Source organism: Olea europaea, chromosome 12 (assembly GCF_002742605.1).
Source record: "Olea europaea var. sylvestris chromosome 12, O_europaea_v1, whole genome shotgun sequence".
NCBI classification, from domain to species: domain Eukaryota; kingdom Viridiplantae; phylum Streptophyta; class Magnoliopsida; order Lamiales; family Oleaceae; genus Olea; species Olea europaea.
The window spans coordinates 8,689,629-8,710,857 of NC_036248.1; the positions used below are offsets into that span (position 1 = coordinate 8,689,629).

General features: G+C 38.8%; 1 protein-coding gene and 1 pseudogene across 1 annotated transcript; one reads left to right on the forward strand and one right to left on the reverse strand.

Annotated features, from left to right (window-relative positions):
- LOC111406540 lies at positions 1–2,024 on the forward strand. The gene is made up of 2 exons (XM_023035948.1): positions 1–10; positions 1,327–2,024. The coding sequence occupies exons 1-2, from the start codon at positions 1–3 to the stop codon at positions 2,022–2,024; spliced, it is 708 nt and encodes a 235-aa protein (XP_022891716.1).
- Positions 2,025–14,307: 12,283 nt separating this feature from the next.
- On the reverse strand, positions 14,308–16,567 carry LOC111406541 (annotated as a pseudogene).
- Positions 16,568–21,229: the final 4,662 nt, after the last annotated feature.

Sequence of the window (21,229 nt, forward strand, 5' to 3'; positions counted from 1 at the left end):
ATGGATACAGGTATATTATCCGAATCTGTGAATCCTAGTAATTTAGCATGATGTTGATCCTAAGATTTAATTTATATTTGGATCTAATTTGATTTTCTAACAAGTGGTATCAAAACGATCATCATTTGCTAGATTATTAGGATTTGTGCATGTTCTATTCGTATGATATTTGGATTATTTTTCTCGAATAGAATGTTTGAATTTTGTGAAATTCCTTAAACTGTTAAGTTTAAGAATTATTCTTGATGCATTCGGCAAAATCGGATCTCGAAATTTTTGGCACAGTTAGTATTGATTTTAAATTCTGTTCGTGTCCATTTTAAGTTTTTTTTTTGGATCTGAATTTCATCTGCCTTTTAGACATCTGCAGTTTCGGATCATTTTATAATGAATTTCAATTGCATCAATAGCAAGTCAGCAATTTTGGACTGTTTATAATGGATACATCACTTTTGGTAGCATGTAGATCACTGTCAAAATCTGTGACCTTCATTATGGATCTAGAAATCAGAATTTCAACTGCATGAATTAGCCGCATTTTTTGACCCTTGTTTTATGCCTCATAATGGAGTCAATATAGAATGGTGTATGACAGAATACTATTTGGCATATTTAGTATAGATTGGTAATACACGTAACCTTTCACAATGGATCAATTTCAATTGCATTATATGATTCAGTTGCAATTGTTGACTTTTGTTTAATAATGGGTCCAAGACATGTGCCTTTTGGTTTAAAATAAAATATATATATATATATATATATATATATATAGATTGTGGTAGACATAAAATTGGAAATTGATTCATTTTGTTCAGCCCATTCATATTTCAGAATTCAGTTTTTCCAATTTTAAGTTTTAAAATAAATTCAAAACTTTGGTTTTGATTGTTCCCTTTGGATGTCTAGTATATTCAATTTAATTGATTAAAGCAACATGTTGCCAAAGTAACCCCTATTGTGTAGATTGATTTAATTGAAAATACATAGATGTTTTGTACGGAGTTATTTATGCGAATTGTGCTCGGCCCAAAGGAAGACACAATTTGGCCAAATAACAACGTGCTTGTGATGATAAATGTGTGACAATTATAAAGACATTTCATGTGAATAATAGTCGGTCCAAAGAAAGGCTATTATTTGACAGAATTGATTGTCAATGTTTGATCATTGCACCAAGAGTACCAATTACAGTTAATTTCTCTGTCCAAAGACTAGGAATTAATGTCGTACTAGGTATCTTGAGATGGATCCCAAAATCTGGATTATTTGTGCGTGTCTTAATTTTCTTATTTGACATGCTTGCTTATTTTGTTCTCTATACAGTTTCTGTTGTTAATGCTGCGAACGTCTCTGCTCAAGTCAGCAACATCCCAATGTTGAGCGGGACGAACTTTAAAGTTTGGAAAGAAGCCGTGAAAATTTTCCTTGGCTGTATGGATTTGGATCTTGCACTTCGTTCAGATCGACCCGCTTCTACTCTGGAAAACCCCAATGAGGGTAAAATTGAAAAGTGGGATCGCTCTGACCGGATGTGCTTGATGATCATGGAACATTCCATTCCGGAAGCGTTTCGGGGCTCTATTACTGAGAGCGGGAGTGCCAAGAAGTTCCTTGAAGAAATTGAGCAATATTTTGCCAAGAATGAAAAATCGGAGGCGAGTAACCTTTTGGCTAAACTCGTTTCCATGAAGTATAAGGGTAAAGGGAACATAAGGGAGTACATCATGGAGATGTCTCATCTCGCATCAAAACTCAAGTCGCTTAAGTTGGAGCTGTCTGATGACTTGTTCGTGCACTTAATTTTGGTCTCTCTTCCTGCGCACTTTGGACAATTCAAAGTGAGTTATAACACTCAGAAGGACAAATGGTCCCTAAATGAGCTTATATCTCACTGTGTGCAAGAAGAAGAGAGGCAACAGCGTGATAAGACTGAGAGTGCTCACTTGGCCTCAAACTCTCAGAACAAGAAAAAGAAGAGAGCTAAGGATGCTGTGGAAGGAACTTCTCAGCAGAAGAAGTAAAAGAAGCAGGATAAGGAGTTTACCTGCTACTTCTGCAAGAAGTCGGGACACATGAAGAAGGAGTGTCCCAAGTACGCTGCCTGGCGTGTAAAGAAGGGCATGCTTCTAACTTTAGTTTGTTCTGAAGTTAATTTAGCTTCTGTACCTAAGGATACTTGGTGGGTAGATTTTGGTGCTATTACTCATATAAGTATGTCCATGCAGGATTGCCTGTGGAGCCGATCGCCAAATGATGCTGAAAGATTCATCTTTGTGGGCGATGGCAATAAAGTTGCGGTAGAGGCTAAAGGAACTTTCAGATTACAATTAAAAACTGGGTTTTATTTGGATTTGTTTGAGACATTTGTTGCACCGTCCTTTAGATGGAATTTAATTTCTATTTCTAGTTTGGACAAATCAGGATTTTCTTGTTCATTTGGAAATAATAAAGTTAGTCTCTATCAAAATTCAAATTTTGTTGGTTCCGATTATATGATTGATAATCTGTATATACTTGATATTGTTAGTTCCTATAACGAAATACTGCAAACAAGTTCACGTGGTACAAAGCAAAAATTAAGTGAGAATTCTGCCACTTTATGGCACAAGCGTTTAGGTCATATCTCTAAGCAGAGAATTCAGAGGCTTGTGTCGGATGAAATTCTTGAACCCCTAGATTTAACAAACTTCCAAGTTTGTGTTGAGTGCATCAAGGGGAAAAGAACAAACATGAGAAAATTAGGTGCCGAGAGAGCTACAGACGTCTTAGAACTGATACATACTGATATCTGTGGCCCATTCTCTACGGCTTCTTGGAATGGACAACAATACTTCATTATGTTCATAGACGATTACTCTAGATTCGGTTACATATATTTAATACACAAGAAGTCTCAATCCCTGGATGTTTTCAAGTCTTTTAAAGCTGAAGTTGAACTTTAACTTGAAAGAAAATAAAGGCTATCAAATTTGACCGTGGTGGTGAATACTACGGAAGATATAATGGATCAGGAGAACAACGTCCAGGACCCTTCGCTATTTTCCTCAATGAGTGTGGAATTGTTCCGTAATACACCATGCCGGGCAAACCTAGTATGAATGGTGTTGCAGAACGACGAAATCGAACTCTTAAGGATATGGTAAGGAGTATGATAAGTCATTCCTCCTTACCAGAGTCACTTTGGGGAGAAGCTTTGAAGACCGCAGTGTACATTCTTAACAGGGTACCAAGAAAGGCAGTTGCCAAAACCCCTTATGAGTTGTGGACAGGCAAGAAGCCTAGCATTAAGCACTTGCACATTTGGGGTTGTCCAGCTGAGGCACGGCCTTATAGGCCACATGAAAGAAAACTGGACTCAAGGACGGTTAGCTGCTATTTTGTTGGTTACGTTGAACGCTCTTGGGGCTATAAGTTTTACTATCCCACATCAATATCCTTCTTTGAAACGGGAAATGCGAGATTCCTTGAGGATATTGAGTTTGGAGGGAAAGGAAACATAAGGAACGTTGTCTTTGAAGAAGAATATGTTATTGACTGCAATCAGGTCTCTGTACCTATTGTTGTTCAAGACACAGTTCTGGCAATAGATGACAATGTTCAGGCTCCTATTCCTGACATTGTTTCAAACCAAGACAACAATGAGATTCTTCCTCAAGCACCACCTATAGAACAAACTCAACAACCTCAAGAAGTGCTATGAAGGAGATCCACTAAGGAGAGAAGAAATGCGATTTCAGATGATTATATCGTCTTTCTTTAAGAACATGAGGATGGCGTTGGTTTAACGGAGAATGACCCGATCAACTTCCATCAGGCCATACGCAGTTCTAACTCTCAGAAATGGATTGATGCCATGAAAGATGAGATAAAGTCTATGAAAGATAATGACGTTTGGGATCTCGTTGAGTTGCCTAAAGGTGTGAAGCCCATTGGTTGTAAGTGGATATTTAAAACTAAGAGGGATTCAAGAGGCAGTGTCAAGAGATATAAACCTCGTCTAGTCGCTAAATACTTTACTCAAAAGGAAGGCATAGACTACAAAGAGACTTTCTCTCCGGTATCTTCGAAAGACTCTTTTAGAACAATAATGGCACTAGTGGCTCATTTTGATCTAGAGCTACATCAGATGGATGTCAAGATTGCGTTTCTCAATGGAGACATTGATGAGACGATTTACATGGTACAACCAGAAAGCTTTGTATCAGGAGATCCAAAGTCTATGGTTTGTAAGTTGAAGAAATCCATCTACGGTCTCAAACAAGCTTCCCGTCAATGGTATCACAAGTTCCATCAAATCATTACCTCGTACGATTTTGAGGCAAATGTTGTTGATGACCGTGTATATCATAAGTTCAGTGGGAGTAAATATATCTTCTTGGTATTATGTGTTGATGATATTCTACTCACTAGCAGTGATATAGGCTTATTGTATGAAACCAAGAAATTTCTGACGAAGAAATTCGAGAAGAAAGATCTTGGGGATGCCTCTTTTGTATTAGGTATTCAGATACTGAGAGATCGTTCTCGAGGTATCCTTGGACTTTCACAAAAGAGCTATATCGATAAAGTTTTGAGTAGATTTGGCATGAAAGATAGTAGACCAAGAGACACGCCCATCTCTAAAGGAGACAAGTTTAGTCTCAAACAGTACCTCAATAATGATCTTGAAAGAGAAGAGATGCAGAAGATTCCCTATGCATCAGTGGTAGGGAGTCTAATGTACGCTCTAATTTGAACTCGTCCCGACATAGCATTTATAGTGGGAGTTTTGGGTAGATACTTGAGTGATCCTGGCATGCAACATTGGAAAGTAGCCAAACGCGTGATGCGTTATTTGAAGAGAACAAAAGACTACATGCTCACTTATCGGAGATCAGATAGTTTAGAGATCACCGGGTTCTCTGACTCTGATTTTGCGGGATGCCAAGATAGCAGACGCTCCACATCAGGCTACGTCTTTATGTTGGCTGGAGGAGCTATCTCATGGAAGTCTGCTAAACAGACTCTCATAGCTTCTTCAACCATGGCTGTGGAGTTCATTGCTTGTTATGAGGCATCCAACCATGGAATATGGCTACGAAACTTTGTCACTGGACTACGAGGGGTAGATGGCATTGACAAACCATTAAAGATTTATTGTGACAATAACTCAGCGGTGCTTTACTCCAACAACAATAGGAGTTCGCAAAGTCGAAATTCATTGATACCAAGTTTCTAGTTGTTAAGGAGAGAGTTCAAGATAAACAGATTTCCATAGAACATATAGGAACAAATTCCATGCTAGCGGACCCACTAACCAAGGGCTTAACGCCGAAGGTCTTTCATGAGCACACTGCTCACATATTTTTGAGGATATTCTAGTCTAGTGGGAGTCAATTTTATGTTTTATATGTTTGCTTTAGACATTAAATTATTTAACCTTCTGCAGAATAAAGTTGATGGTCTATGATTCTATTTCTGAGTTTGCTTGTGTTTTCATTGTGCAATGTTTGCATTGCATTAAGGACTTTGGAATGATCTCACTAAAGACTAAAGAAGGACTAGTTGGAAATAGGCATGTTTGAGATCACATTTCATGTAAATTTCCATGCTACTCATCCATATTTGATCTATGTCATTAAGTGTATTAATATGTTGATCATCGTGGTTTAATCACTAATGTATTGTGATGAAAGTTGCGGTGGTTCCATTATTAGTATATGAGATGGACAAGATTGTTTAAGGAGCAGTCTAATGATAAATAGCATACAGATGTGCGCCTAAGGAGTTTTGTAATATAATTGTTTAAGGAATAATATGTAGCCAAGTGGGAGATTGTTAGAAAAACACGATTTTCCTAAATTAATATTGGCAACATATTAATACAATTATATTAGCTATTTAATATAATGGGCAAAAATCAAGTGGTCTATTTTTTGTATGCCCATAGACTACTCAAATTAATATGGACTAAGTGAGTAGATACCGGCTAATATTACTTTAATTAAGGGATAATGGGAACCTTAATTAAGTAGTATATAAAGGTTATTTTGGTTATGGTCCCCAATATACCAAATCATACACTTTTTCCCTTCTCCCCATCAAGAAGAGAAATCACGGTCCCATTGAGGAATAAGGAGATTTGGTTGGGGAAGATCACAAAACCACCCTCTTCATTTGCATTCATCGGTACGTAGTCGATTGTCGCAGTAATTCCGCAACAGTAGGCAATCGTTTACAATGGATACAGGTATATTATCCGAATCTGTGAATCCTAGTAATTTAGCATGATGTTGATCCTAGGATTTAATTTATATTTGGATCTAATTTGATTTTCTAACATATTCCACGATCATAACAAAATGTAGGCAATCCTGGCTCGCCTTGAAGCCTTGGAAAATGATAATGCCGGAATTACGGGTAAATATAACCTGTATAACACTTAGGGCCCCATCAGATCTCTGTTGACAGTGACATTCTAATTCCATTTTTGAGAACCTCTGAAATGAAATGGTTAATTACTTGTGCTTTTACTAAAAGGAACAGCAGTGACCTGGATCAGTTAGATCCGCCGTAACATGAATGTGAAAACAATATCGTTTGACCCAAATTACACCTAGAAGGAGGGGGAGGGGGTGAATAGGTGATTATATGGAATTTAAACTAGTTAATTAATAAATGCAACAAGTCACACTTATTAAATCATCCAGAACAACCACAAGCACACTATCATACAGTTAATTGCCACAATATAGTAAATTGCAGAAAGTAAATAACACGAGAGATTTGTTGACGAAGAAAACCCTTGCGGGATTAAAAACTCTGGGCCCAAGTCAGTATGAATCCACTATAAACGATTAAACTTACAGTACTGCCAGACTCTATCAACACTAGAGCTTTCTGACCTCCTGACTGCAATTTTCCAAAGCCCTCCTAGAATGCGTGCTCCTGCACCAACTCCCGGCTTCTTGAGTTCGTTTATCTCCTGCGGATTCCTGAGAACTCCTCGTTCTCCCTCGATCGTAACTCCGATCACCTTCCTCGATCTTCAACCATTTGACAGATGTTTGGAAGTTCTATTTTTGGTGATTGATTTATGTGTGTTTGATATTTTCTTCAATAGCAACACTCAAGCAAAGTAGGATAGAAAGAAGGTCGTGGATGATTATGAAGTTTCACAATGTTCAATCCCATAGAATTTTCGTGTGGAGGCGCTATGGTTTATATACGTAGGTGTTTTGGGTAGTATGGGCCTCTCCAAAATCTCGAAAGTCGCTAACTAGGGATTTTTAGTTCGGTCTGTCGCTTGAGCGAGATCTCGGCGATAAGCGAGCAAAACAGTTTCGCTCGAGCGAAGGGTAGGCGATAGGCGAGCAATGTGTTTACTGTTTTTGACGCTCGAGCAGCGGCTTGGCAACAATCCAGCGAAAATTCGGCAACTTTTCCAGTGTTCCAAACCCGACTCCAATGACTTCTAAGCCCTCTAAGTAAATTACAACTTGACCCTTTGACTTTTCAAAACGTCTATACAACTATGTATTCGTTCACAGATTGCGAACAACTTTAAAACCTAACAGAATGATTTATCATGTTACCTTGAGAAAGGGTGATAGAGCTTAAAAAATGCGAGTTTCTGTTCTCTGTCCTTGATCGCGGCTTTCCTCTTGTTATGGAAGTACCTAAACTTAGTTGTCCATAATCCTTTGTGCATTAGATTTATTGCAGAAATATCTACGAGAATATCATTATTCCTTAGTTATGATCTCTATATCCATCTACTCTCTGCTTGCCTCTCTTTAGCAATATTTTCATGTTTCCATGTTTTTTTGACCACCTGTTAGGTCTGTTAATTGCCTCCTCTGATCACGTGATTAGATGGTGGATTTATATTATCAATAATTGGGCCATTCTGCATCATCATCTTGTCAAATTAGTGATCTTTTTATGTAACTTATGCTGCAGTGTATCAAAAGAAGCGATCCAAAAGCACGAAATGTAAAACTCGTCAAGCTAAAGCTCTTGAAGATGCTAAGAGGGCCCCGAGAACATTCCTTGAGCTCTTAAACGAGGTAAAGATTATGAAAGCAAGACTCTGCTCTCTATTATTTCCTCGCTAATGTTAGTTGGCTCGAGTATCAGTTCTGATTGAATGATGTTGGAATTAGGCAAGCCTAGAGTCATTGCCTCCTCATGTGCCCTCCTACTTCAGAGCAGCTGTGGGACCTCCAAGATCTATCGCTCGACGCCATTTTTGCACAGTTTGTGGGTTTTCTGCAAACTACACATGCATACAATGTGGAATGTGTTGAGAAAATGACCTCCCAAAGATTGCCCAAGAAATTAAGCTTGACAATGTGAAAATTTCCAAACCACTTCAAGAACAAGAAAATAAGGAAGAAATGATTTCAATATATAAATGAGGAACAATGTATTAGATTACTTGAACAAGCCTCAAGTTAATCCCCAAGAAAAGAAAATAGCTTGGAATTTATACCCAAGAAGAACAACCTCTTACTTGTTAAATTCAATCCAAGCTCTCTCACTTTTCTCTCCAAAATTGGGTGTACAATGAAGGGGAAAACACCAGCTATATATATAGCTGAGTCGGGCGCCATGGCGCCAAGATCGTTCAGAACCTTAGGCGCCATGGCGCCTGCATCAGTGGTCCATTATTCACAATTTGGGCGCCATGGCGCCTGACTCCCTGCACTTCTTTCTCACAATTCTCCACCTCGTACATCATTTGATAGATCTCAAATTTTGGACGAACACAAGAAGAAGCAGCAAGCGCCAAACTCGGCTGCACCATTCAAACCATGGTTGCCTACGTACCCAAAATTCGGGATCAAGCCTCCGTAGTTCACCTCCATCTTCATATACTCTTCACCTCATTTCAACCCCGCCCCGAAGGGCCATGCCCACTCGAGTATATCAACACGGACTAATGTAAAGCAAGTCCAAGCAATGGTGAAACTTGCTACCCGTTACCACTTTGGTTAACATGTCAGCTGGGTTCTCATTTGTGTGTACCTTCGAGAGTGAAATATCACCTTCTTCTATAACATCACGCACAAAATGATACCTGACGTCAATATGCTTGGTTCGAGCATGATGAACCTGATTCTTAGTCAAGTGAATCGCACTCTGGCTATCACACCACAAGTCCACACAATCCTGCTCAATCCCCAAATCATCTAGAAGACCCCATAACCACAATGCTTCCTTCACTCCCTCTGCCATGGCCATATACTCGGCCTATGTAGTAGAAAGAGCAACTGTAGCCTGTAACATCGATCTCCAACTAACTGGGGTACCATGTATGCAAAACACATATCCAGTAGTAGATCGTCATCTATCTAAATCACCTGCATAATCCGAGTCCACAAACCCACTTATATGACATGCATCTCCACCAAAACATAAACCCGTATCCGCGGTACCTTTTAAGTACCTAAGGATCCACTTCACAACTTCCCAGTGTACCTTTTCCGGATTCGCCATGAATCTTCTGACCACACTCACCGCCTGTGAAATATCTGGGCGTGTACACACCATGGCATACATCAAACTGCCAACTGCACTAGCATAAGGCACACGATCGATGCGTACCTTTTCTTCCGCTGTAGTAGGAGATTGTTTACTAGTGAGCTTGAAATGTGGAGCCAATGGAGTTACCACCGACTTTGCACCTTGCAACCCGAACCTAGCAATAACCCGCTCAATGTAGCCTTTCTGACTCAAGAACATTCGCCAGTTCGTCCTCTCTCTTCTAATCTCCATACCCAGTATTTTCCTAGCAGCCCCCATATCCTTCATCTCAAACTCTTTACCAAGTTGAGATTTCAACTTATCTATCTCCACCTTACTTTTCGAAGCGATAAGCATGTCATCCACGTACAGAAGAAGATAGATATAGGTACCTCCCCGAAGTTTTCGAATATAAACACAACAGTCATACTCACTTTTGGAGAAACCATGCTTTAGCATGAAGGAGTCAAATCGCTTGTACCACTGTCGAGGAGATTGCTTCAATCCATATAGTGATTTTCTCAAGCGACATACCTGACGTTCCTTATCCTCAACCTTGTAGCCCTCAGGTTGATGCATATAGATCTCCTCATCCAAGTCCCCGTGCAAGAAGGCGATTTTGACATCGAGTTGTTCTAGCTCAAGATCGTGATGAGCAACAATACTCAATAGCACCCGAATGGAAGTGTGCTTGACCACCAGAGAAAAGATCTCATTGTAGTCAACTCCCTCTCTTTGTGCAAACCCCTTTGCCACTAACCTCGCTTTGAATCTTGTACCACCGAGCTTGGTAGGATCCTCTTTCTTTTTGTACAACCACTTGCAACCAATAGCTTTCTTACCTATGGGCAATGGGACAACCTCCCATGTTTGGCTTTTGTGAAATGATTCCATCTCTTCTTCCATTGCCGCCAACCAACTCTCGCTATTGTTGTTTAAAATAGCTTCCTTGAAAGTGGTAGGCTCATCATCCTCCACCGAGAGTGTATACTCAACCAAATTTGTCTGCCCATAGTGCCTCAAAGGCTCGTCTGACCCCAACTTTAGAACTTGCTTGTAAGTACGACGTGGCTTAGAGGAAGCCAAGTTATCTGCAAGCTGTTGTTGTTGCTGTGCCTGTACATTCTCTTGCTGAATCGCCTCTTGTTCAGGCCCATCATCACTCTCATCTTGAGTGTTTGTTTGATGCTCCTCTTGAGCATGCCTAGAATCAGGTTGATCTCTAGGTTCTATGTCAACAACTTGAGACATTGTAGTCTCAACATCATCACCACCGGGCACTGTAGCTTTCAATGAAGCTATCATGGAGTTCTCATCAAAAGTAACATCTCTACTGATTATGAACTTAGAATCCTCTACACACCAAAGGCGATAGCCTTTAACACCTGCTGCATACGCCAAGAATATAGCTTTCTTGGCCCTCGCATCGAGCTTTCCCTCGTTGACATGATAGTAGGCTGTGCATCCGAATATTCTGAGTTTCTCATAATCTGCATGTTCTCCTGTCAATACCCTGTAAGGTACATCTCCATCTAACCTTGAATGTGGAGACCGGTTCACAATGTAGCAAGCATTTGCAATCGACTCTGCCCACCATTCTCTGCCCAAACCAGCATAGGATCGCATACACATCGATTTCTCTCGAAATGTGCGATTCAGTCTTTTCGCGACCCCATTTTGCTGCGGTGTATTTCTAACCGTCCAGTGTCTCACAATGCCTTCCTTACCGCAGAACTCCTTGAAAGCACCATCTGTATACTCAGTACCGTTATTAGATCGCAGTGTCTTCAATTTCTTTCCTGTTTTGTTTTCAACCATTGCTTTCCACTTCTTGAAAGTGTCGAATACCTCATTCTTATGCTTCAAAAAATAAATCCAAGCATATCTAGAATAATCATCAACAAATGTAACAAAATACCTGGAACCGCCTTTGGAAGTGACAAAAGCCGGACCCCATACATCCGTGTGCACATAGTCAAGAATGCCTCTGCTTCTATGTTTGCTTGGCTGGAACTGAACTTGGTGTGCTTTACCGAACACGCAATGCTCGCAAAAATCCATGCAAGGCTTCTTCAAGTTCTTTAGCAAACCTTTCTTAACTAGCGAATCTAGCCCCTTTTCAGACATATGCCTAAGCCTCCTATGCCATAGCCGAGTGCACTCACATGGGTCTCCACCACTTCCACTTGTTCCAATTGCTACATCTTCAGTAACTGTAGTACCCTGAAGAGCATAGAGATTGCCTTCACGAATACCCTTCATCATAATCAAAGAACCACGAACAACCTTCTTTACTCCATTCCATGTTACAATCTTGCAACCACCGGAGTCTAAGGCACCAACAGAGATAAGGTTCTTTCGCAAATCAGGAACATGTCTAACATCTATCAATGTTCTAACCACTCCATCATGCATCTTGATTCTAATTGAACCGAGCCCCACCGTTTTACAAGAATGGTTATTACCCATCAACACGGTTCCACCATCAGTGCTTCTATAGGTAGTAAACCACTTCCTATTTGGACACATATGGTAAGAGCATCCAGAGTCAAGAACCACTTACCGGAGATTTCTTCATCACAAGAGATGGTGTAGCACTCATCGCTTTTCCCTCCTTCCGAGGCATAGCTTACCTTTTGCTTGACTTGCACCTTCCCGTTGTTGGTGTTCTTATTGTTCTTCTTCCAACCCTTTTTGTTAGGAAAATTCGCCTTGAAATGCCCAAGCTCGCCGCATTTGGAACAAGACCTTTCCGCAAGAGGTCTAGAACCCGATCTAGATTTTTCTCCCTTACCATTTGGTCGCACATTACTTCTACCCCTTACAAATAATCCTTGATCTTGCTCCTTGTTACCAATGGTAGACATGCCACTAGTTGCAATCTTTCGAAGATCATCCGCTAGAAGTGACGTTCTAGTGTCCTCCATCACAAGTTTATCACCCACAAGCATCAATGTTTGTACTAGGTTCTTGTAAGACTCTGGCAATGAAAGAAGTAGTAGAAGTGCTTGATCCTCATCATCAACTTCCACATCAATGTCCTTCAAATCCGATATGATCCTATCAAACTTGTTGACGTACTCCCGAATTGGTGTACCTTCATCCATCTTGCAAGTATACAATTTGGATTTCAAATAGATCCAATTTGTTAGAGTCTTTGTCATGAAGTTCGCCTCCAACTTTGTCCACACCTCCGCCGCCGTTACCTCACTATCAACCAAGAAAGCAACATCTCTTTCAAGGCAAAGAATGATAGACGCTCGTGCCTCAAGATCTAGCTCTTCCCAATCCTCGTCCTACATATCAACGTGCTTCTTCTCCTTTCCCGCCAATGCCTTGTACAACTTTTGAGAAATCAACAAATTTTTCATTTGCATTCTCCAATATGAAAAATCATTCTTCCCATTGAATTTCTCTATCTCATACTTCCCAATCTTCACCATTCCTCTAGTAGACATGATTTATCCACTTGTTTACCAAAAATAAATCACCAAAGTTCATTTGGGAATTTTCACAAACACCTTGTGTGCACAACAAAGTTCAAGCAACTCACCAAAAATCGAAACTTAACCACCTTGATTTAAGAAGAAGCTCTGATACCAAATTATTGAGAAAATGACCTCCTAAAGATTGCCCAAGAAATTAAGCTTGACAATGTGAAAATTTCCAAACCACTTCAAGAACAAGAAAATAAGGAAGAAATGATTTCAATATATAAATGAGGAACAATGGATTAGATTACTTGAACAAACCTCAAGTTAATCCACAAGAAAAGAAAATAGCTTTGAATTTATACCCAAGAAGAACAACCTCTTACTTGTTAAATTCAATCCAAGCTCTCTCACTTTTCTCTCCAAAACCGGGTGTACAATGAAGGGGAAAACACCAGCTATATATACAGCTGAGTCGGGCGCCATGGCGCCCAATCATGGCGCCTGACTCCCTGCACCTCTTTCTCACAGAATGCGTTTCTGTTCAATCAAGTGCCGGGCTATCCACAATGATACTCGTTGCCTGAAGTTTATTGCTTGAGGCTCGAAGTTCCTATAGTTTTGCTGAACTCAGGTAGTGTTAATGGTTTCTTCTGGAGATGTGACAATTCACGTTCAAAGAACTCTAGCGATTTCTGAACAGAGAGCAAATTTGACGTTATCATTGGGATTATCTTCTTTATTCATACACATTTCTTTGCAGGACTGTCTCAGCAAATAAATCTTCGCTCAATGACGATACCAATGCCATCCTGTCTTGGTGAATTAATAAACTGCATGACCACGAACTAGATTACTTGATTTGCTCATTTGACTTTTCCGTGTTCTTCTGTTAGTTGAAGGCTGAATTGAAGTAAGGGTTTTTCTAAATGGCGGCCCTGTCCATGTAGCAGGCTTCTTCAAGTGAACTGCCTGATGAGCATGCAATCAGACATGGAGTAAAGTTTATAATTAATCTCACTCTCTTGTGGCCAGTGTTGCAGAGAGTCGCATGTCCTTTGCTGAACATCCACAGCAGAAAACAAAATTGAATTAGAAGTCTCATGGAATGGGCTTCTTTGCTCAATCGAGTCATGGAACGTTTATGTTGCTTTTGTGCCGACCGGGAGGCACCTAGTCAAATAGGCTAGTTTAAGCTCATAAGACTTGCATCATTCTTGGTTTTATGGCGTCGTGAACAACGTTCCATGTTTCCAATCATTATATTATCACTTGTCATCAGAAAATCGAAAAGTAAAAGAAGTTGATTAAGACATGCTTGCTATAAAGTGCACAAAAAACACTGCCAAGTGGGTAATGTCCCATTAATTTTTTTGCAACTTCACCTTCTAATTCTATGGCTATTTGTAGATTATAATAGGAAGTATTGGTTTTGCAATTGAACAAACACTTGCCATAACAATCAAAACTGCGCGTATAATCCAACTTATCAGTAACACGGTAGCACTGTGCAGAATCATGTGGCACCATGTGAGGTTGCATGGCAGCCGATAACTCCACTGTAGTCGGTGTCCGACTGACTGAGTGGCATCTGTGTCTCCTTCAGGCTGTCGTCCTCTCCTGATATCTCCTCAAGATACAGTCCCATGGTTTCCCTACTAGTGAAGTGCAGAAGAATCCCACCAGGTTTGTGACGGCAAAAGGATCATGGCCTTCTTAATTTTGTTTACATTTCTATCTTGCGTATAGTTTTTGCACTCCAAATGCACCAATAATGGCCCCTGCCTTTTCCCCGATGCTGCACTGTGCATGTGGCAAGTGGATCTAACTCTCATTGGGAATAGCTCGGCCGGAAGAACGAATGTGGTACTGTTGTGGCCAAAATTGGCAAAGAAACATGTCACCCCATAAACACCCATTTGTGATTTTCGGTTGTTAGGTAATCCTAACGTATTCTGATAATAAGCATGAATCTGGACACCATAAAAAGCTCCATAATTTGGATTCAGAATTTGCCTATTTTGTCTTTGTAATATATTGTGAACCAGTAACCGGGGAAGGTCCCCAGAAAGGCAATTAAGAACATGGCACTCAAAGTCTCGAACATTTAGTGCTGAGAGTTCATTTTGGCTGGTTGGCTGTGAGTCTCATTGTAGGAAATATTTCCTTTTGAGTCAGGTTTTGGCTATAGAAAGCTATGTTTAACGAGAACCATGTAGTCATCGTACCAGCTAGGTGTCGGCCATGGCATCCCAGCCTTGACCTCTGTTCATTCAAAGTCTGAACAACTCCTTTGACAACAAAGGGTATTCTTTAGCAGCCTTGAATTGTGCTAAGTTTTCTTGATCAGCTTGAATTTCCATGTCAAGAACTCTGCCCATATCAGTAGCTGCTTGGTTAGCACAACCCTTTATGAGAGGTGATATCGCTCTGTTTCCTGCATCTTCATACTCCAGTAAAATGTGTGAACGCGGTGAAGAGCTCCAAGCATCAAAATTATTCTCCAAACATTATATGCGTCAGGCACAGTAGGCAAAATTTTATCATCCATTCCTAAGTAATCATCAAGAAAAATTCGTGAGATTATCAATCAACACACAGGTAAAGGCAATACTAACGACTTGCCTAATTTAATCACAGGTGGAGATATTATGAACAAAAAAAATGAAATGGACCTAAGAGTTTAAATTATTATTTTACAAGGACTATTTATCATAACTTCAATTTTGGGTAAAAACAATTAAAGAAGATTGATTTTAATTTTAATTATAATATTAAATTATGAATTTAAGAAAGTAATTAAAAATGCACAATTGAGAACTAGGATTTTTAACATAGATAGGAGAAGTGTTAGGAATCGTGATCTCATCATATTTTTTTCCTTTTATATCGAATTCAGTAATTTAATTGACTTACCTCTCTCTCTCTCTCTCTCTCTCTCTCCCTCTCCCTATCGAGTTCAAATCAATTCTATCGAGTCAAGTCAATTCACTATATGTCTACATAAGTCAGAATAAGTTTCAACTAAGTTTTTTATTGTTGAATTTTACATGATCTATATCTATAATTGCCTCTTGATTCGTTATAAATTTACAATTCAATGAAATAGTGGTAAATTATTTCAGATACAATAAATAATTAAAATATTTATACATGTTTGGAAAAAGTAAAAAAATTGAGCACTTCATCGAATTTTCAACGAAGAATGAAGAAAATTGGACACTCTTCAACAATGCACGCTTTTCTCTTGAAACATAGTTAAGGTGACACGCTTTTGAGTTCTTACCATAATCACGGGAAAATCATGTGATAACGACAATGCAAGCGATACTGACGACGACGTTTAAACCCTTTCTTCATCTTCTCTAATTTTCTAAGAAATCTCCCTGTAATTCGTCTTTTAACTAGTTCTTCCACCTTCAAATTCATTGCTACATAACAGGTGAAAAATAAATATAAATTCATAAAAATTAGAATTTAAATTGGAAAATAATAATGCAAACCATTTCTACCTTCAAATTCATCACAGTTTCTCCAACACCATCATCCTTCATTCCAAGAATTTCCATCACGTGCCCTTTATTTTTCAAGAAATTATCATCAGGTACCCAATTTTCATCTTCCATTTCCAATCGTCAGAAGAAGCAGAGATACTGGAAGCAGAGTATGAGTGGCTTCAAAAGTCACCGGAGAAAACGAAGCCATTGTACTTTCACAGCTTGCCATGCATAGAAGCCTGGGTGAGAAGTCTTGGGTTTTACCAGAGTAGAGAAGATAGAGCTGCTTGGTTTGTTGAGAAATCTGATTGGCATGGCCAACTCTCGCTTGATAACACTGATCTTTCCATAAGGTTTTGTTGTATTTCATCTGATGACTAAAGATTGGAGTTTTAGCTTTTTTATGATTCAAATTAGTATTTTTCATATGATTCTTATGGATATTTTGGTTAGTTTTGTTTTTTGTAAGAGATCATCTATTACTTGGTTTGTTTAGTGTGTACTACTCTTGTTGCAGTCAAATTTGGCTTCCTTGTTTATCCTCCTTTCTCCGGTAGCAATATATATAACAAAGGGAATGATGTATTGCCTAAGTTAGTTGTTGACCATATTGTTGGTTAATGAACTTTAATCATCAAAATAGGAAATTAATTTTCCTTTGAAGATTAAAATCATGTAAATAAGGATTTAATTAACCTTGAGATCATTGGATTATTAAATCCTCACATATATGGAAAGGGGAGGAGATAACCTTTTTGAAGGAGCTATTAATGGCCTAGTCAATTGCTTCCTCCCTTAGATCTTCTCCATTGTTCCCCACTAGGTGTTATTCCTTTTTAGGGAATGTAAAAAGTGACTAACCCTAAAATCACACTAAAACATGCCAATAATGTGCATATTTATAATGACCTATTAGGGTTTGGAAATTGCACAAATTTCCTTAGACTTTATTGTAGTAGGCCAATTAAGTCACACACCTTTTATTAGAGCCAAGAGAGGGACCTAATTGGACTCACATGACTCAAGTTCCAATAGAAGTTTTCAATTGGGTCAACTCTTGACCAATAGAGATACATCTATTAATCATGGCTTATTCTACCAAAAAATCGAGATTGCACTATCGAGTCGAGTGATAGTTATAGAAGCAAATTATGATCCAATAACAATATTCTCTGATTATCGTTCCACAAGTCAACCCCCATTTGACCGTCAATATGTTGAAATTGGCAAAATGACCGTTTTGTCCTTCAACATGCATGATCCTCTAAGTCCCATTTTCATACGGCAAATTCGTTGTGATCAAATCACAATGTAAAGTCCAACGATCTCATAGTTGACCTACTGAGCTCAGACTCAATTTGGCTAGGAAAATACCTTAGAGTGATGATCATCTCATCTCAATGATTAATGGATTCCAATATTGTAAGAATATGATCTCTAATTGTTTCGACCCGATTATCAAAGCATCGAGATCAATCTTCTATTTAAGACTTCACTCATTGATATCTCAAAGAACTTGAACTAGCAATCAAAGGTACATTACTCACTCAAGATTTAGGTGACCTATTTGATAATCAAGTAGAGTTTCATTTCAAACGGTCACAAATGAGTTATCTACGCGGTCCCGTTCAATGTGCATCAAAACACATTATTATTCCTATTTCTAGATCTAGACAAATCTTAATAAGAACAATACAATCTTATCAACATAAAGCATCCAACTTTATGAAACCGATTGTGAACGACATAATTTTTGATCATATCACAAATTGTGTCTTTCTATATCCGATCCATCGAGTATACAATTTGTGACATCCTCTATGATCATGGTACCTTAGATAATCACTTCAAATTATAACACGCAAATAAACTAACGTAAATTCATAATGTGATTTTACAAAATATTACTCGAAGAATGGGCATCAAATTAACACATATGATTCTAAATATAGTCGAAACTGGGAAATTTGCAAGTGTAATACATCTTATTTATACTATGGCGTACCTTAAGAGCTTGTAGCAGAATCTGTTATAGTTCTTGAAGGTCAAGTGTCGATAGATTCTTGTTTGGACAGAAGTGATAGATCTCTGCTTGGACTATAATAGTAGAGTTCGAATTCCATTACTTCTTAATCAGTAGAGTCCATTTGAATGAGATATAGTTGGAGAATTTTTAATGCGCAACAGCGCAATGTTGTTTGACTGGTTAATTATTTTCTTCTTTCCATCATTATTAGTATTGGGATTCTGGAATCTAGTTTAGGGTTAAAATTATATGTTGGAGCAGTATGCTCAGATCATTGCACATTTGTTTTAACTGGGGAAGAAAGAAAATATTTGGTTTTATTTTGTGGAAGGGAAAATTAAGGTTATTGGGAAATAAATTGGTTGCAGGGTAATGGATGATATTGCAGCTTGTGAGTCAATGAATTTTGGGGTTATGGCTCATTGATAGGTGAATATGTTGCATCATGTGACCCATAATTATACTGTGTTCACTTATCCCATCGATTGTGGATTGACCAATATTCCATGATATCTATAGCTACTCGAGGGTGCTGTTTATTAGAGATACGCAGATTGAGAGGTGTGAGATCTCTCCATTGTGAACTTCTTGCCGATTTTCATTAGAACTTGTGATAGCGAGCACTAGAAGCTCTATGTTTGCTTTGTTACTTTTAGATTCCTGCTTGCTTATTATTGCACTCATAATAAGGAATAAGGATTAGTGTTTGTTTGGGATAGCTAAAAAGCTGATTTTAACAAAAAGGATTGGTGGATCCCCACGAAATGAGTTGTGAAAAAGTGGATATTAATTGGGGATCAATGTATGGTTAAAATTAATTGTTGAATGTGACATCAACTTTCTAGTAGCTTTTTAAGTTTTCCCAAACAAGATCTTAACATCTTAACAATCTTAGCCTATGATAGTCCTTGCAACGGTGTTGCAAACTGCTTCAGGAAAAAGACAAAGAGACATCATCTATTATATGGCTTATTGATGTAGAATTACATAAACATAAATACAACAGAAGGGGAGAAAAAGAAACTAGGGAAGGAAGAGGAAGAAGGAGAGAAGAAGAGAAGAGAAGGGCGGTGGAAGTCTGCAAACTCAGTTTTCATTTCATGCCATCAGTTCTGTCCATGCAACAGGCTGCATGCCTATATATAATATACAAACAAAATATACAAACAAAAAGATTGGGCTTGGGCCAGCCCAAAACACTATACAAGCCCAAAGTATAATAAAAAGGCCTAGGCCAATACACAAAACATAATATAATCCCAAATAAAAAGTCCAACATAGATGTCATTATCAACTCTCTCGGGGTGGGAGAAAACTTGACTCTGTTGAGAGAATAACTCGCAAAAGGCTGCAATCAGTCGCCCAACCATAAGCTGAGTGGTTGGACAAACCTCTTTCGACGTCCACATACACGTGTGATAGGTGGTCTGGGTAATAGAAGATCCTGCTGACTCCTATAAAGCTCCAACAAGTGAGGATCAAGTTGTTAGAGTGTCTCTCTAGGGATCTATGTGCAATCAGAGTCAGGTCGTCCTACCCAACGAACAAGAAAGCGCTGAATTTCTCCATTATTGGTCAACATAATCTTTTCATCTAAAATATCATCAATCTTATCTTTAGGTATTGTGACAGGGGTTGTTGAAGTAGGGGTAGCAATAGGTTCAGGTTGAAAGTCAACATATGGGGGTAGAAAAGGGTCATCGGAGGGTTTAAAATGACCTTTATAAGCAACTAAATCCTCAACATTGAAAGTAGAGTGGTAGCCAAAATGTGATGGAAGATCAATGACATACGCGTTTGGACCAACACGCTTTAAGATTTTAAAAGGATCAGCGCTATGGGCTTGCAATTTGGAAGCAGATCCAAATGGACGCCGTTCCGGTCTAATTCGGATCATCACATAATCCCTAATTTTAAACTCAACATATTGTTTATATAAATCAGCTCAAAGTTTATATGATGCATTACTTGCCTCTAGTTGTTTATTGATCTCAATATGCAATTCATGAAGATGTTGTACAAATGCGTTAGCTAACACAGACACATTAGCATGTGGGGACATAGGGATAAGGTCTAAAGGTTTCCTAAGTTTATAACTATGAACAACTTCAAAAGGACTTATGCCTAAAGATCGATTCACAGAACTGTTGTATGCAATTTGGGCTATCGGGAGGATTAAATCCCAGTTCCTCAGATTTTACTAAACTAGACATCTTAATAGGTTACCAAGACTGTGATTAACAACTTCAGTTTGACCATCAGTCTGAGGATGATATGCAGTGGAAAATTTCAACTTAGTGCCAACCATGTGCCATAAGGTTCTCCAGAAGTGGCTGGTGAACCAAACATCCCTATCTGACACAATGGTCTTAGGAAGGCCATACAATTTAACAATCTCAGTAAAATACAGCCTAGCAACCTTAGACGCATCTGAAGTCTTGCTGCAAGGGATAAAGTGGGCCATTTTCGAGAAACGATCCACTATAACAAAAATAGAATCATGTTTCTTTGGAGTACGTGGAAGTCCTAGTACAAAATCCATACTGACATCTTGCCAAGGACAACTAGGGACAGGAAGAGGTGTGTAAAGAACAGTGTTTTGTCTCTTCTGTTTGGCCAATTGACATGTGTTACAAGCACTAACAATCTTAGCTACATCTGTTTTCAATCGAGGCCAATAAAATTGACGTTCAACCTCTTCGATTGTCTTATCACGTCCAAAATGCCCAGCCAGGCCTCCCGCGTGACTTTCCCAAACTATAAAG